The sequence below is a fragment of the Populus alba genome, chromosome 17 (assembly GCF_005239225.2).
Source record: "Populus alba chromosome 17, ASM523922v2, whole genome shotgun sequence".
Taxonomy (NCBI): domain Eukaryota; kingdom Viridiplantae; phylum Streptophyta; class Magnoliopsida; order Malpighiales; family Salicaceae; genus Populus; species Populus alba.
In genome coordinates, this window is record NC_133300.1 from 598,248 (window position 1) to 616,202 (window position 17,955).

Below are 17,955 nucleotides of genomic sequence, written 5' to 3' on the forward strand. Positions count from 1 at the left end.
TAAAACTATTCTAACAATAAATTTATTTTATATTTAATTTTTTTAAGAATTGATTTATTTTATCATGAGAAACTAATCAATATGAATGCATTAATAGCATCCGTTATTTTATTTTATTTTTCCTATAAAAGATGAACAAATGGATTTTGCCTTATATTTTCAAATACCCAATAGTAAATCTCCACATGCATTCTATATCCAAACTTCCTATAAATACCACCTTCAGCTGCTTCAGATTCCCATCTCTCCATTTCAACTTATACTCATCACTTGCATCTTTTCAAATATTATCCGATACCAAAAAGATCAATGGCAGGCCTTCCACTTCCAATGATCCCTCGTCCTATTACCCTTTTCTTCATCGTTTTCTTTGCGTTCTCACCTTCAGCAAAGGCAGCGCAATTTAGTGTGTTAAGTTATGGTGCCAAACCTGATGGAAAAACTGACTCAACCAAGGCCTTTGCTGCTGCTTGGGCACATGCATGTGCCTCAACACAACCAGCCACAATTTCTGTTCCTAAAGGGAGTTTCTCTTTAGGTCAAGTGAGGTTTCAGGGTCCTTGCAAGAACCGTGCTATCTTGCTACGTATAGATGGTACCCTGGTCGCACCATCAGATTATAAGGTCATTGGCAACGCTAAAAATTGGCTAATCTTTGAGCATGTTAATGGGGTTGCTGTATCTGGAGGGACTCTTGATGGCCAGGGTGCTGGACTGTGGTCTTGCAAGAATTCCGGCAAGGGTTGCCCCAGAGGCGCAACGGTATGATAATAAAGCACATGCATGCAATATTTTGGTCAGTAGACTAGAGATAGATGTTATATTTTCAAGGTCTTAATTTTCTTGTTGATTTATTTACTGTGCAGTCACTTGAGTTTACCAATTCAAACAATATTGCAATCACCGGATTGGCGTCATTAAATAGCCAGTTGTTTCACATTGTCATCAATAGTTGCCAAAACGTCAAAAGTGCAAGGAGTCAAAGTCTCTGCCGCCGGAAACAGCCCTAACACGGATGGCATTCACGTTCAATCATCAAACCGGTGTCACCATATTGAATTCTAGGATTGGAACAGGTGACGACTGTGTATCGATTGGCCCCGGCACCTCGAGTTTGTGGATTGAAAATGTCGCATGTGGACCTGGCCATGGAATCAGGTATATAAGAAATTATAACATCAACTATAAGTTTATATCAATTATCATCTGCTCCTAATGTTTAATGTGTTGATATTGTAGCATTGGAAGTTTAGGCAAAGAATCCCAAGAGGCTGGTGTGCAAAATGTGACAGTAAAGACAGCTACATTTACCGGTACACAAAATGGACTGAGAATTAAGTCTTGGGGAAGGCCTAGCAATGGTTTTGCTAGAGATATTCTTTTCCAACACGCAGTCATGAATAATGTCCAGAATCCCATTGTAATAGACCAAAACTATTGCCCCGGCGAGAAGAACTGCCCTGGCCAGGTACAGCCAAATCTATTGTCTTTACCGTTCTTTTCATATCTTGAAAGCTAACATCCAAAACATACATAAATCTTGCTGTGTTTTGCTGTACATTAAACAGGTTTCTGGTGTGAAAATAAGTGATGTGACCTACCAAGACATTCATGGATCATCAGCAACAGAAGTGGCGGTGAAATTTGATTGTAGCAAAAAATATCCATGCACTGGGATCAAATTAGAAGATGTAAAGCTCACTTACAAGAACCAGCCAGCGGAAGCATCATGCAGCAATGCTGGTGGACTTGCTTCAGGACTTGTTCAGCCCACTAGCTGTCTATAAGAGCCTAATTAAAGAGGGAATATATAGTTGATCAAGCAAAAAACATAAATTATTACGTAACACTTATAGTATATATACATATACAAATGGGATACTTTCTCTATGTCTTAGCTTAAAAACAATGTAATACGTCCGTAGCTCATTAAGCAAGCTTATTTGCTTGATCTTGTGGCTCGTCTCAGCCCGATGACGAGACTTGATATGAGTTATTTTTTTTTTGTTAAATAAATTGTTTGGCGTGAGCAAGCTACTTGAGCTTATCCATCTGGTAAAAATATTTACGTGCTAGACAATCAACACGAACCAATACAATATTTTAAGAAAATTGCTTTCAATTAATAAAACTAAATTATATTTTGTAAAATTGAGCATAGGTTTTATTTTTTTGGACATCACAAATATAACATAGAACATAAATCAGACAAACTACCAAATTTAAACATATAAAAACATAACATGAAAAGATAAAATTAAAAAAAAATTCAAGAACCCAAAAAAATAACTATTCAATAAATAAAAAAAGAACTACAATCATCAATATTATAGTAGTCAATAGTGTTGGTGAGTCTAGCATAATAGTGAATGCAATAATATACCAGTAGTAAATAGTGTTTGAGATGTCAAAATTTGTTTTGATATATGTGGCATGTGTATGGCGTCACGGCGATTATTTACCATAAAAAAAAATAATAATATCCTTGGCAAGTATGTGGAGAGATAAATTCAATAATATACTAGTATTATTGGATTTTTTTGTATTTTATTATTTTTTTAAAGAGAGAAAATATAAAATGAAAAATAACTCAAAAATGAGTTATCACTATATATATAATAACGTAAATTATACATATACTATGAAATTGAAAAATAAGTTGTGATACCAAAACAAATAATTGTTAAGCTACAAAACTGAGTTTTCATAGGTGCATAGAATCAAATTAATATCTTTGATTGTAATATACCAAATATTATTGCAGATTACAGTGTGAAGAATCTCAGATCCTGATCATAAATATTCACATTGTAAGAAAATATTTTGTTGATTAAAAACCAAGGGCTACTCCTACAACTATTTGGAATGACAAGCCCGTCTCTAGTAGGTGTAAGTTCTGATTTATGAGACAGGCCCATATTCTAAAAAATTGGAATGACAAGCCCGTCTCCTTCCAAATTGACAGGCCCATATTCTAAAAGAAAATCTTGTGAGGCTACTGGTCACCACTTAGATCATCAGCAAATCAGCAGTACTTCGAATAAAATAAAATAATTGCCGTAGGAGAGAAGGTTCATAGCAAAGAAAACAAAATATCCACGGGTAGCAGTAATCCATTTTCAATTGTCTACTGCCTTACTTTTAGCTTGTGTTGATGGTCAATATTAACTGCGAGGAAGCATCATCCATAATCCATATTTTTTTCTTACTTGAAAATTGTGATCTATTTGTCATATATATATATATAATCCCAATTCAAATTAATGTGTTATCTGTTGCTTTCCCTTAATTTCTTCTGCGACCCGGCTTTCAAGTTAAATAATTTCCAACCTAGGTAGCTTGAAAACTTCAAAGCCACCTCAAGAGTCAGAAAAGAACTCCGGCATCGAAAACTGCACAAGCTTAACTGGTTTGGACCTTTCAAGAAATGAGCTTCAGGACCGATTCCATCTGACATCTCTAAAAGGCTACCATTCAAAAAACAACTATTCTGGTGAAATCCCATCAAGTATTGCCAATTTATCTTATTGAATGTTCTAAAACTAGACCATAGCCAACTAATAGGAAATATCCCACCACAAATTGAGGCCCTCCTTTTCAAGTGACAGGCCCATATTCTAAAAGAAAATCTTGTGAGGCTACTGGTCAGCACTTAGATCATGATGAACACTACAATCAGCACTGACATCATCGGCAAATAAACAGTACTTCGAATAATATCTGCAATCTTGTGCTTGCAATTGACTTTTCAACAAGATCTAGCTAATGCATGTCTATATAATGGCTTGCCTGTTACAACCTTGTAGATCATCAGCAATATTTCAAATTAATCTAAGAACATTAGCACAAGACATGGCTAGTGATCATAGTGTTGGTGGGGTGGAAGTGATCAGCAACAAACAAGTGATCCTCAAGGACTATGCGAGTGGTTTTCCAAGAGAATCAAACCTGTACCTGACGACAAGTAACATCAAACTCAAAGTGCCAGAAGACGAGAGTGGTAAAGATGCTGTGCTGGTTAAGAATCTCTACTTGTCTTGTGATCCTTTCATGCGTGGACGCATGCGGAGAGATCTGCCACCCGGTGAACCTGAACAATCTTCCTACTCCCTTGGTTCTGTATGTTCTTAATCTCCCTCTTTAATTCATTGTTGAATTGTTGTAATTTATATTACGATTATTTATGGTAATTTTATTGCTAGTTACTGTGAATTTACTTAATTACTCTTGTTGGAGACATTGAGCAGCCAATTGTTGGATATGGAGTGGCTAGAGTTGTTGATTCCAGGCACTCTGACTTCAAGAAAGGTGATTTGGTCTGGGGAAGGACAATCGGCTGGGAAGAATACAGTCTAATAACAACAACTGAATACCTCTGCAAAATCAACCATACTGATGATATACCCCTTTCATACTACACTGGAATTCTTGGTATGTAAGCTCTTGGCCCATATGATTTTCTTATGTGAACTTGTTTTGTTATGACTGTAATGTTAGGTGTGTTGCCATTTAATGTGCCTAACATTGACTTTGACCATCCACCTTTGTTGAAAATAAGGTTGGAGTTGGTGGCACCATCATGCTATATATATAGACACCATCTTGAGAGCTAAATGAGAGAGAGTTGAGAGAAAGAAAGATGTGAGAAATGTAGGAGAGAGTGGGCTGCCAAGGCAGCCAGCAGTAGCTGTCATTGCAGCATTGAGAAGAGAGAAATAGAGTGAGGTTGAGAGTTGCCAAAGAGGGGATGATTCCTCCTCCTCTATTGTTGTAAATCTTGTTCTTTCCCTATATAATCAAATGACTTCTCCCGTGGATGTAGGCGATTTGCCGAACCACGTTAAATATTGTGTCAGTGTGCTTGCCCTCCCGAGAGCAAATATCAGTACATCACCGGTCGGAATTCCCTACAATTGGTATCAGAGCATATGGTTTAAGTGGTGTTTGATTTTTTGCTCAAAAATGAAAGTTGTCAAAATGGTGTTTTGACCATCCCACTGTGTAGAGGAGGAAGAGACGAAGCCACTGGTGAAAACCGCGTCAAAATCGGACGTCGGACATGGCCGCACTCTCCATCACTCTCCGGCAAGGTGTCTGCCCACGCGCCCCACGCGTGCCACGCGTCTTCTTCACCCGGATGAGTTGACCCGACCCGAATACCAGTTGACCCGACCCATGTGAACAGTAGGCATGAACAGTGACGTGCCATGCAAAGGATGACATCAGCGTGATGCAAGGATGACATCAGCATACACAGTCAGCAAGAGCATTGACTAGTCACCGGACATGTCAGCATAGGGGTCCACCAACCACGTCATCAGCCGCGAACCGAGCCAAGCCAAGTTGAGCTGAGCCGAATTGGAGCTGAGCCGAGCCGCGAGCCGAGGGATAAGATCCAGTGTAGCTGATCTTACATGCAACCGGATCTGAGATTGAATCTGAGCCGTTGATCAGGCCAGAATTGTTTTGATCAAATCGTAGCCGTCTGATGTGCGATTTGGACGATTCAAGACATGTTTCCAGCTAATTCGATCATTCCGGATGCAATGGTATGGTCCGATCGTTGAGATTCGAGACCAAAAATGGCGGTGGTGAATTATTAAAGAGAGATTGCCCGATCAGGAGGCATCTGAAGGTCATCATGGTGGTCGATGGAGATGAAGAAGAAGAAGGTACACACATTTGCCTAATTATGTGTGCTGAACTATTAAGTGGGAAAATTTAATTGCCTTGATGAAAGGCAAAATTGGGACACTCTAGACACCCGATCATGTGGACGATTTGAGGTGGAGAGTGGAAACTGATGAAGACCAATCTTGACGAATCTAAGCACTGGTGGTCTCGCCAGATGTTGAGAAATCAGGTATAAAACCGGGATACCCCAGATCACTTGTAAAGGAAAGCCGCAACAAAGCTAGCAAATGGTTGTATATACAAAAAGGCAGTACGGTGGATAGATACGTTCTAAGAAGTTCTGTCTAGGAGATTGGGTTTTAAGCGGGACCAGTGTGACCCCTCCAAATCTTTCCTGGGAACTTGCTTAGTTGAAGGATCATCCACACAGTACTATTTTTGTATATGTGACAGTTTGTTATGAAACTGTTGAAGACTAGCAGGATGACGGCACAAGGGGAACAATTGGGTTCCGTATGATCAAGGATCTGATGGAGTGGTGATTTCTCCAAAGAAGTTAGATTCGGTGACTGTGATTTCTCGAAGGGAGAATTGATGAAGGCAACAAGCGAGGACATTTCCAGTGCATGCAAGGATGGAAAGATGAGCTGTTGCAGAGGCACCTAATTGAGGGGGTGCGAACGCCTATGATGAAAGGCGAAGACACCAAAGAGAGTTGGTGTGGGTGGAGCTATCAAGCAGAAAGGGATAGAAGCTCCAAACATAAAAAATGAGATGGAAAACTGTGAAGAGTGCACCACAACTTTCTCTTTCTATGTGATCAGTGGTAATGATCTCTCCCAAGTCCACATGGTGGTAGAGAATCTTGGAGCCACTAGAGTCATCCCAGATGAAGGAGGATGAGACCGCTCCACGACGAGCGGAGACACCTCAGACAGAAGGTATGAGGACCATGATATGGGTCCATGTTTAGATCATTTCATGATGACAGACGGAGATACCTCGGACAGAAGGTGTGGGGACCATGATATGAGTCCATGTTCAGACCGTCTCATGACGACAGGCGAAGAAACCTTAGACAGAAGGTGTGAGGACCATGATATGAGTTCATGTTCAGACCGTCTCATGACGACAGGCGAAGACACCTTAGACAGAAGGTGTGAGGACCATGATATGAGTCCAAGATCAGGTCGTCTCATGATGACAGGCGGAGACACCTCAGATGAAAGGTGTGAGGACCATGATATAAGTCCAAGATCAGGTCGTTTCATGATGACAGGCAGAGACACCTCAGATGAAAGGTGTGAGGACCTTGATATGAGTCCATGTTCAGGCCGTCTCATGACGAGCAGAAACACCTCGGATGGATGGTGTGAGGGCCATAATGTGAGCCCATTTCATACCGCCGTATGACAACGGGCGGAGACACCTCAGAGGAAGGTGTGGGCCACGATGTGAGCTCAGATTCAAACCGCCGCATGACGACGAGTGGAGACACCTCAGAAGAAGGTGTGTGGGCCATGATAGGAGCCCCAGATTTAGACCGTCGCATGACGACGAGCGGAGACACCTCAGAAGAAGGTGCGTGGGTCATAATAGGAGCCCCAGATTTAGACCGCCACATGACGACGAGCGAAGACACCTGAGGAGAAGGTGTGAGGGCCAGGATAGAAGCCCTAATTCAGAACGCCCCAGAGCCGATGTGATGGCTAGATATGAGTGGACAAGTGTATAACCAATGAAGTGACTATGATGAGTATGAAGACAAATGCAGGATTGACTTTCATGGATATTGCCCCCATGCTAAAGATCAATGAGCTAGAAGACATTTGCCTTGAACAATAAGTGGGTGACTTGTGGAGCATTAAGACGCGGCTGCTATGAAGGAGCAGAGGGCATGCGCAGGTTCCAGGAACGAGTTGACTCTTGTCAAGGTGGTGAGCTCGGTAATGGCATTGTAATACTCAGAGTATGGAGATAGATATGGATCAACCTTTAATGGGCTGCCCCCATGGTTAAAGGTGGAGAGCTACCTGGACTCTTACGACTAAGAGCGAGAGACTCACGGAGAAGTAAGGCGTGGTTCCTACGGTGGAACAGAGGGCAGGCGCAACTCTTGGATGAGTAGACTCTTGGAAGAGTGGTGGGCTTGTGATCATATTGAGATACTCAAATAATGACTGTCGCACTTGGAATATCCGTTTGAGGGGGTGCTGTAAGCCTTATTGTGAGGCTTGATAAATCATTCCGGACCGAGCATGATTGATACGCTCGAAGGGGAATGTTCCCAGAGACAAGCGTTAACACTCTTCAGATGTTATGTGTGAGACCATCTGGTTGAAGTGATCCTTTGGTGTAAGCAAGGGTGTGCTTTGGTGACTCTGGTGATTGAAAGGTTTGGCGAGTATCTGTAAACTTGGCCGGAGACGCTCTCGGAATGGTAAGCTTGGAAGAGCTGCAGGATGCAAGATTGTGCTGAAGAAGCAAGAGGACAATTGCCCATATAAATGTCAAAGGGGGTGATTGTTAGGTGTGTTGCCATTTAATGTGCCTAACATTGACTTTGACCATCCACCTTTGTTGAAAATAAGGTTGGAGTTGGTGGCACCATCATGCTATATATATAGACACCATCTTGAGAGCTAAATGAGAGAGAGTTGAGAGAAAGAAAGATGTGAGAAATGTAGGAGAGAGTGGGCTGCCAAGGCAGCCAGCAGTAGCTGTCATTGCAGCATTGAGAAGAGAGAAATAGAGTGAGGTTGAGAGTTGCCAAAGAGGGGATGATTCCTCCTCCTCTATTGTTGTAAATCTTGTTCTTTCCCTATATAATCAAATGACTTCTCCCGTGGATGTAGGCGATTTGCCGAACCACGTTAAATATTGTGTCAGTGTGCTTGCCCTCCCGAGAGCAAATATCAGTACATCACCGGTCGGAATTCCCTACATGTAATGAGCCATATTCTTGAATTTGTGCTCTTGCTCTCACAGGAATGCCTGGCATCACTGCTTATTTTTGCTTCTTTAACATTGGTTCTCCCAAGGAAGGAGACCGTGTCTACGTTTCATCAGCGTTAGGTGCAATTGGTCAGCTTGTTGGGCAATTTGCAAAGCTGATAGGTTGTTATGTTGTTGGAAGTGCTGGAAGTAAAGAAAAGGTTGAACTATTGAAGACCAAGTTTGGATTTGATGATGCTTTCAATTATAAAGAGGAGCATGACTTGGATGCAGCCTTGAAAAGGTTAGTGTATGAAGTCTGCGTAAGAGACAATCTGAAACAGCACTCTCAAACCTTACAGAACCTATAGAAGTTCTGCAGCTTAATTAATCTGTGATTATTTACTTTTTTTGTTTTTGAATGTTAATCTTGTGGTGATTGGCTCAAGTGGAAAAAGGAATGATTGTTTCCATTGCCAGGTACTTCCCTGAAGGCATCGACATTTACTTTGAGAATGTTGGAGGAAAAATGCTTGATGCTGTCCTTCTAAACATGAGACACCATGGCCGTATTGCTTTGTGTGGAATGATCTCTCAATACAATCTCGAGCAGCCTGAAAGTGTGCAGAACTTAATCGCTTTACTCTATAAGCAGATCCGGATGGAAGGGTTTGGGGTTACCGAGTACTATGACCAATACTCCAAGTTCTTCGATTTTGTTCTGCCTTATATTAAAGAAGGGAAGATTGTTTATGTGGAAGACATAGCTGAAGGACTCGAGAGTGGCCCTGCTGCATTGATAGGCCTATTCAGCGGCCGAAATGTAGGCAAGCAAGTAGTGAAGGTTGCTCAGGAGTGATCAGTCTCCCTTTACATGTCTTCTTGCCAATCCCATTGCTTGTCTCCTTTGAATGTTATCTGTAATAAAATGTTATCTGTAATAAAATACAAGTGGCCTGATTAGATCATCACTCGGTTCTGCGCATGCTGTCAATTTTCCATTTTGTAAGGTTCCCTTGAATGCTTCAGTTTCCATGCTTTGAATTTCTTGACTGGGGAGCTCTCAACAGATCGAAATCAAGAAGATGTTTATGTTCTAATTTTAGGAAAGATTAATTTATAATTACAGTGATAGCAAGTTAATTCATTACGTTCTGATGGAGATTAGAGATTTGCAAAGGTGCTGATTGTGAAGGGATGAGCCACATCAACTTATGAGTTGATTTGAAAAATTATATGATTTTATATTTATTATTCCGAATAACTTTAAAAACCCAAAAACTAATAAAATCAAAATAAAATTGATCTAACTTGGTAATATCAATTAAAATAAAGTTAGATCATGATTTTAATAAATATAAATATTACCACCAAAAAATATTATTATTGTTAGTTAAAAAATTCAATCTAGCTTGTAGAATAATTAAAATTAAAATTAAAATTAAACTAATACATGATAATTATCTGTTTAATTAATATCACTAAACATTCGAGTAATTAAAGCTTTAAATAATTTAATTCTATATAATTCACAAAAATCATATCCAATACCCTAAATGCAAAAGAAAAAAATAGGAAATATAAAAACATTTATTTTATTTATTATTTACTATTCTGCCCAATTGAATTTCACGGAAAAAGAATTTGCTCTTTTATCTTGTTTTCCAAACACCAAAAATTAAAACTACCTTAAATTCTTGAATAGTTGTGTAGTTGTTAAGAAAATAAAGACTATATCTTTTCTTCGTAGATACAAAAGAACAAATCAAAGCATTTACAAAGTTACAAATCCACAACACCGTACAGCCCCTCTAATTGCTGTCGTGAGAGAGAAATCGAGTATTTGAAGGCAACAAAGAGATATTCTTATGAATTCTTCACGAAAGCAGGCAATGTCATGGATGCTCGACTAATAATGGACAGATATTCAAGGCTGTCAAAAGGATATTTGGATTTGTTCAGTTTACTCAGCTTTTTTATGGATATTTTCCATTTTATCGAATATCCTTTATGGCGCCTTTGCAAGTCTAACACTGAAAGTTGTCCTTCAGAAACACGATCGTTCTTTTTATGATGGATTGCTACGTTTCTATCATAACTTGTCTCCTATTTGAAAAGACATTGTTTCTTCTTGTTTTTTCGAACTCATTAGTAGCTGGCAATATTGCTCTCAAGGAAAGTATCTGTTTCGCTGCTGGTAATGGTACTGTTCGAGTTCATTTTTGGAGTGATATTTGGGTGGAAAATCAGAGCCTGAGGAGCTTATTCCCTAGGCTGCTTAGTCTTTCTAGCAAGAAGGATGGCTGGATTGCTGATATGGGTGATTTGGAACTTACCATGGAGGAGAGAACTTCATACTGATGAAGTAGACCTGTACGTGCTATTTTTTTTTGGTTAATAGTCAAAATTTTATTAAGAAAAAGGCTACAAAGATAGTAGCCTAACCTACATCAGATGAACAAGCAAAGAAAAAAAAAGCACAAAAATTGTTGCATGAAACAGGGGATAGCAACAAAAAAGAAATAAACAAATCAAAAGAAACTAACTCCTCCCGACTAAACATTCTCTATATTAAGCTCTAAAGAGTTGGAGTCAAGCCTCAGCCATAAAACAATATTTTGGCGCACCATGGAGAAACAGATTTGAAGGTTAGGGCCAACGACATTAAAAAGAATATCATTTCAATGAAGCCAAAGATTCCAAACAACGCATGAGAAAAGAAGTTGTCATGAGAGATTTTGCTGCTTGCATTTAACCATAGAAAACCATTGGTAGCACATATCATCAACAGATTTTGGAAAAACAATGCAAAAGCCTCGATTAGAAAGCAGTTTCATCCATATATTTCAAGAGAAGTGGCAGTAAATGAAGAAATGACTTGAAGATTCCAAGTTTTTATTGTAGAAAGCACATCTTGACTCCTGAAAGGAGAGGTAATCATGTTGAAATAAAAAATCTCTTGTGGTTACTTTATCTTGGACAAGGAGTCGAAGAAAAAGCTGCATTTTTTGTGGGGTTAGTTTTATCTAAGCAGAAGATTGGAATGGGGTTAGTTTTATCCAAACCTGTTAGCACTATGATCATCTTATAAACACACTTTCCCAGGTTCATCTTTTCCCAACATCTGAGGACAGAATGGTGTGAAGACATGAATGCTGATATGGGGTTTGTTTTCTGTTCAATATTCTAGGGAACTGATCCACTCTTATCATGCTGCCAATGCAGCTTTATTTGTCCGGAAAGTAGGGAACTTACCCTTCTGGTGTCGTGAAATGGAAAGTAAACCAGGGAGGGAGGGCTTGTAAGAGATACAGCTAACAGCTTGTTGTTTTTGTCACTTGTTTCCTTGGCACTAACGACCCTAATGAAGCATAGGTACTAGCTATCTTTTGAGTCTATAAAAAATTGAAATTATTGATTTTTAGATATTTCATCTTATTTTTAAACTACAGTCTTCAAACTTTATCCGGGGTGTTCATGTCTCCGCGGGTCAAGTAAATTAACTATATAGGATAATTTATTTTTTTATTTTATAAAAAATATTAAAAATAATATCATTTAAAAATAAAAAAAAAATTAACAGGTTTTAATTGGATTTTTCTTGGGCTGACCAGTTAACCAATATTTTTAATCATGTCACACCAAATCAATTCACCCACTATATATTTCTTTTTGAAATTAACTCAGTCCACCCTAGATCTTGGATCACCTGTTAATCTTTTAGTTTTGGGCTGGGTTGGATTTTAAAATAATTATTTAAACTTCTAATTTGAATAAGGATAGAACAAGGTTATTATTTAATCAAAGTTAATAATTTATCTAGGTTATATTGTATATAATAAAGTAGAGAATATAACTCTCGCATAAAGATCAAATAAGGAGTTACAAGAACTAACCAAACTGTAGTGGTTTGGAAATTTTAGTTTTCACTACAACTTTAATTGCAAGGGTCGGGCACAAACGTGCCTCAGGCTCAAGCAATAAACTTCAACTCAATGAGCTATACTTTGCTCACTAAATTGTTTTTTTTTTTTTTTGGCATAGGAATATTACGATTTCTTCTTAACTGCTTAGTCAACTAGTTCAACTTTAGACTCCTACAAACAGCTAGTAGGCTGCACCATGCCGGAAGCAACTCCACCAGCATTGATACATGATGCTTCAGCCGGTTTGTTGTCGTAAGTGAGCTTCACATCCTGCAGTTTAATCCCGGTGCACGGATATTTTCTGCTACAATCAAATTTCACGGCAAGTTCGGTGGCTGACGTTCCATGAATGTCTTGATAGGTCACATCGCTGATTTTCACACCGGAAGCCTGTTTAATGCACAAGAAATTAGTAGAAAGATTCAAGTGTATTTTATGTTAATCTTACTTTCATAATTTGATGAAAAGAAAGAGTACAGAGGCAGTAGATTTGACGTACCTGGCCAGGGCAATTCTTGTTGCCGGGGCAGTAGTTTTGGTCTATCAAAATGGGATTCTTGACGTTATTCATGACTATATGTTGGAAAAGAATATTTGTAGCAAAACCACTGCTAGGCCTTCCCCAAGTCTTGATTCTCAGTCCATTTTGGGTACCCGTAAATGTAGTGGTTTTGACTGTAACATCTCGCACACCAGCCTCTTGGGATTCCTTGCCCAAACTTCCAATGCTACATCGACGATGCATTCAAACGTTGTTTTATATTCAGTTCCCATAATTAGCAACAAATCAGACATCATGTGCTCATGATAATTGATATGAATGTATAGCTGATGACTACTGGACTGATATTTTCTTAATTACCTGATTCCATGGCCCGGTCCACATGCAACATTTTCAATCCACAAGTTAGATGTGCCGGGGCCGATAGATACACAATCGTCACCCGTTCCAATCCTTGAATTCAAGATGGTGACAGCCGTTGATGATTGAACGTGAATGCCATCCGTGTTAGGGCTGTTTCCGTCAGCAGAGACTTTGACTCCTTGCAATTTGACGTTTTGGCAGCCATTGATGACAATATGGAACATTTGGCTATTTAATGACGCCAATCCGGTGATTGCAATGTTTTTTGAATTGGAAAATTCAAGTGACTGCACAATAAAAAGATTTAAGACTTTAAGGATAGATTGTTTATTCAACTCTAGTCCAGAGACCAAATTGTAAGATAATTATGTCATGCATGCATGTGATTAGCGAAGTACCGTTGCGCCCTTGGGGCAATGACCCTTGCCGGAGTTCTTGCAAGACCACAGTCCAGCACCTTGACCGTCAAGAGTCCCTCCAGATAGAGTAACTCCATTAACATGCTCAAAGATTAGCCAGTTTTGTGCACTACCTAGGACCCCATAATTTGATGGAGCGACTAGGGTTCCATCTATATGTACCATGATAGCATTATTCTTGCAAGGGCCCTGAAACTTCACTTGACGCAGAGAGAAACTCCCTTTAGGAACAGAGATTGTGGCTGGCCCTGTAGAGGCACATGCTTGTGACCAAGCAGCAGCAAAGGCCTTGGTTGAGTCAGTTTTTCCATCAGGCTTGGCCCCATAACTCAACACACTAAATTGCGCTGCCTTTGCTGAAGGGGAGGCAAGGAAAATGATGGAGAGAAGGGTAAGGAGAAGAGGGCTCATTGGCGGTGGAAGGGATGCCATTATGAGTTAATGCAAGAGATCAGCGGTGGAAACTGAGAGAAAGAGAGGGTTGTGATGGGGCAGTTGAAGCCGTTAAAGATGGTATTTATAAGAAGTTTGGAGGTGGAAATAGATTGACAACAATCAGCGCCGTACTTTCAGATGTATTTTTGTCTCATTTTTTTGGAGGTTTCTTCACCAAAATACCCTTGAAGCCGATTTGGAGAAGCATTTTGCAAAAAATCAAACCATTGTTGTAAAACCCATCCCATCTCAACAATTCAAGACTTTACCTTAAATGAGTTTTAAATAAATTAGATTGAATTTGGTTTCATATTGACTTATTGACTTAATAGGTCAAGCTGGTCATAATAAAAATTAAATTAAATTTTTTTAAAAAAATATTAAAACAATATTGTTTAAATTGATTCGAATTAATTTGTATATTTGACAAACAACCCATGACTTGGTTTTTAAATTAAATTTAATAACTTTGATCAAAACTCTTTAACCTTGTAATTGAACCATCCCGTATCTATATATATAACAAATAAAATCCCACAGAAATGGAAAGAATAGACCATTAGGAGAGGAGAGTTGTTATTTGTTGTGTGGCTAAATACATAAAAGAAACAAGCTCTTGAAAAATGAAATATATATCCCATGTGCTAGCTTAGCCACTACTTAGAAACATTAATGATTTGTTCAGAGTCATTAACTACTATACTAAATAATCTTGTTAATTAGATTGGTTAATTAGGTATTAATGGGTGTTCTTAATTATGGTAAATAAATAAATAAATGTTGGTCTAGATTACTTCCTTGATTACCGGATTAAAAAGTCAATCCAAAGTTAAACATGGGTATGAAACCTTTTTCAAATTGAAAAAGGAGACCAACCCACGCCGTGAGGAGCTCCGATCCATGGGCAAATAAGTACTGAAGTGCTCCGAATAATTTGACACGCACAAAAAAAATGACAGGTACAATTCCAGGTTTTTTTTTTTCATTTTATTTTATTTTAGATGGGATATATTTTTTAAATATTATAAAAAAAATAAAAAATATTTTATTATTTATTAATTATATCAAATTTTATCCTTAATCTTTTCTATTTTTATATATTTTGTTTTCAATCCTTTTTTCTTTATTTTTTTTATATTTGGGGAGACAAAATTTTTGTCTCTTATTAATGAAAAAATGAAATGAGAGTCACCACCAACTATTTTAGTCACTAGAAACCCTAAATGGTCTCAGAGATCGGGTACGAGGATTTGTTGTATAAAGAAAATGTATTATCACCATAAATACGCCTTACCTAAGATAAGATGTATTGTTTTATTGTTTGATATATGCCATGGTTGTATCGTATTTCTAATTGTTGGTCTGTCTATAGTTAAAGAAAAGTCCTCTTCGGTAAGGAGATCTTTATCTTATCGGGTAAAACCTAACCGTCCTAACATCAACAAAAGAACTATCTTCTTAATATTGAGAATACGTTTTATGTATAAATTCATAATCCTTGATGTTAAAAGAAAACAAAATAATTTTTTTGGATTTTTTGAAATATTGGCCAAGTTCTCGTGACTTTAATAAATTGGTTATTAAAGTCAAAATGCATGTTAAAACATATTTTTTTGAAGTTTTCTTTGTTGTATAAAAATACAATATAATTGTTTTTTCTTTGAGAGACTTGGCACCATGCATGAAAACAAACATGGTTTTTTTAAAAAAAATGTTTTGACGAAAACCGTGTATTTTAATACCAGATTTGTATTTTTACGATATAAAAATACAAACTAATATTAAGCAAAATTAAGTAGAAAAATATGAGGGGAAAATCACAATTTTTTAAAAAAAAAATTGAAAATTTTTTTTGCACTAGGTCGGACTCGGCTCAGTGAACAGTGGAGAGTGAATTAATTCACTGTCCACCGTTCACGCAGATTAGTGGAGACGGTGCAACGAAGAAGAAGAAGGAAGAGGGGTGGACCTGCAGTGGCTTCAAAGTAGTGTTGCTAGCGGTTGCTAACCGGAGAACGACTTAAACGGTGGTCAGCCTTTCTTCTTCTTCTCTGCATTTTGTTTCTGCTCTATTCTTATTTGTTTATGTTTTCTTCTTGTATTTCTCATGGTGTTGTTGTCGACGGGGAAGATGGTGGCAGCTAGCGGTGATGATGATGGCGGAGCGACGATGGCTCTTCTCTACGGTGGCGAACAGTGTTTTGCTGCTGTTTTCTCATCTGTTCAGAGGCGTGGGTTTCTTCCTTTTCTTTATTAGTGTTGTAGCAGGGGAGGAAGATGGTGAGAGGCTGATGGTGGCGTTGCTGGTGGTTGCTGACTAGTGGAGTTGCTGTGGGGGGCGACGAGGAGGAGTAGAGGCAGCTGCTGCAATTCTTCTTTTCCCCTGTGTGTTGCCTCTATTAACAATGTCCTCCTCTCTCTATTTTTTCTCAAATCTCTCCTTCCTTCTCTGTTTTCAAATGTTCACCCCTCTTTTCATTTTCAAAACCTTCTTCTCTTCCTCAGAATTTTCTCCCTTCTTTGTATTTATAGCCAAGCAGAGAGAGAGTCCCCCTTGCCTTGTTCCATCAAGGCACATGAGGGAAACATGGCTACCTTACCCTTGCATGGTAAGGTGGCCGGTTGTCTGTAGGGCATGGTCGAGGCATGGGTTGTATTGATGGTGGCAGGGTAAGGGGGATGGATTGTGTTCGGGTTTTGTGGACAAGTGGGAGGGGAAAGAGAAGGAGAATAATGAGAAAAGAAAAAGATTTAAAATCTTCTTCTTCCCTGCCTCTGCATGCGCAGGGAAGAAGGAGAACAACACCGTTTAAAATGACATTGTTTCAATGTTTTTTTTTTTTTGAAGAAATGAAAATGTAATTGGGAAGAATCCAAAAAGGGGTTATGACAGACATCAAAAATTGTTTTCACTAATATTTCTTGGATTAAATAATATGTAATTAATAAAACCCTGAACCTCATTTCAATAATCCATCCTATACAACCCTTTAGGTGAATCTCAATACATCCATGAATGATCATCTATTACTTATATCAAACCTATATTGATTATTCTTGACAACATGTATTATATAATTACGTTAACTAAATAAATTTGCAAACATTAGTTTAACTCAAACTTATTCAATCTATTTTAATAGTATTCTTAATTTATTATCAATTATCTACATAAATTCAAATTTCTATACATTTACCGAAAATTTCAACTCAACAATAAATTGACAACATAAAACAAACTCGTTAAATAAGCTAGTATTCATTTCTTCACAAAACACTTAAATCACAAATTCAAAATAAATTTCATCAATTTACAAACAAATATAATTTTTTAAAATCTCAAACAAACCTAACATGTACAAATCATATATTCATAGAATAAATTTCTATGAGAAAAAAGCTGTAAAACAAGTAAATACCCAAACAAAATACATATACTAGAAAAATATGAAATAAAAATTAACATTTTACAACTAAGTTCAAATAAAAAATAAGTAGTTTTGCTTACTTGAAACAGGAAATCCACAATAAAATCTAATTTAGAATAAGGATGTTGACAAACTAAGTGTTGGGGTGGCCGAATTTGTAGTGAGAGGTTGATTTGTGAAAACATTAGGGGGGTGCTGTTTGTTGTTGAAAAAAATGAAGGAAGAAGAAGAAATGAAAGAGGGGGAGAGAATGGTAGCTCGTCAAGTCATAATTTAAATTTTACAAATAGATTTACTAATAGAATTAACTTGTT

The 17,955-nt window shown here is 38.0% G+C and overlaps 2 protein-coding genes and 1 pseudogene across 2 annotated transcripts; 2 read left to right on the top strand and 1 right to left on the bottom strand.

The window, feature by feature from the left end:
• Positions 1–258: 258 nt before the first annotated feature.
• LOC118029644 (polygalacturonase-like) lies at positions 259–2,037 on the top strand (annotated as a pseudogene).
• Positions 2,038–3,696: 1,659 nt separating this feature from the next.
• LOC118029650 (NADPH-dependent oxidoreductase 2-alkenal reductase-like) lies at positions 3,697–9,536 on the top strand. The gene is made up of 4 exons (XM_035033544.2): positions 3,697–4,119; positions 4,248–4,431; positions 8,623–8,872; positions 9,049–9,536. The coding sequence occupies exons 1-4, from the start codon at positions 3,766–3,768 to the stop codon at positions 9,425–9,427; spliced, it is 1,167 nt and encodes a 388-aa protein (XP_034889435.1). The 5' UTR covers positions 3,697–3,765; the 3' UTR covers positions 9,428–9,536.
• A 2,876-nt stretch (positions 9,537–12,412) lies between these two features.
• Positions 12,413–14,259, bottom strand: LOC118029651 (polygalacturonase-like). Its single transcript, XM_035033545.2, has 4 exons — positions 13,758–14,259; positions 13,357–13,646; positions 12,994–13,222; positions 12,413–12,884 (listed from the first exon to the last, which is right to left on the bottom strand). The coding sequence occupies exons 1-4, from the start codon at positions 14,208–14,210 to the stop codon at positions 12,666–12,668; spliced, it is 1,191 nt and encodes a 396-aa protein (XP_034889436.1). The 5' UTR covers positions 14,211–14,259; the 3' UTR covers positions 12,413–12,665.
• Positions 14,260–17,955: the final 3,696 nt, after the last annotated feature.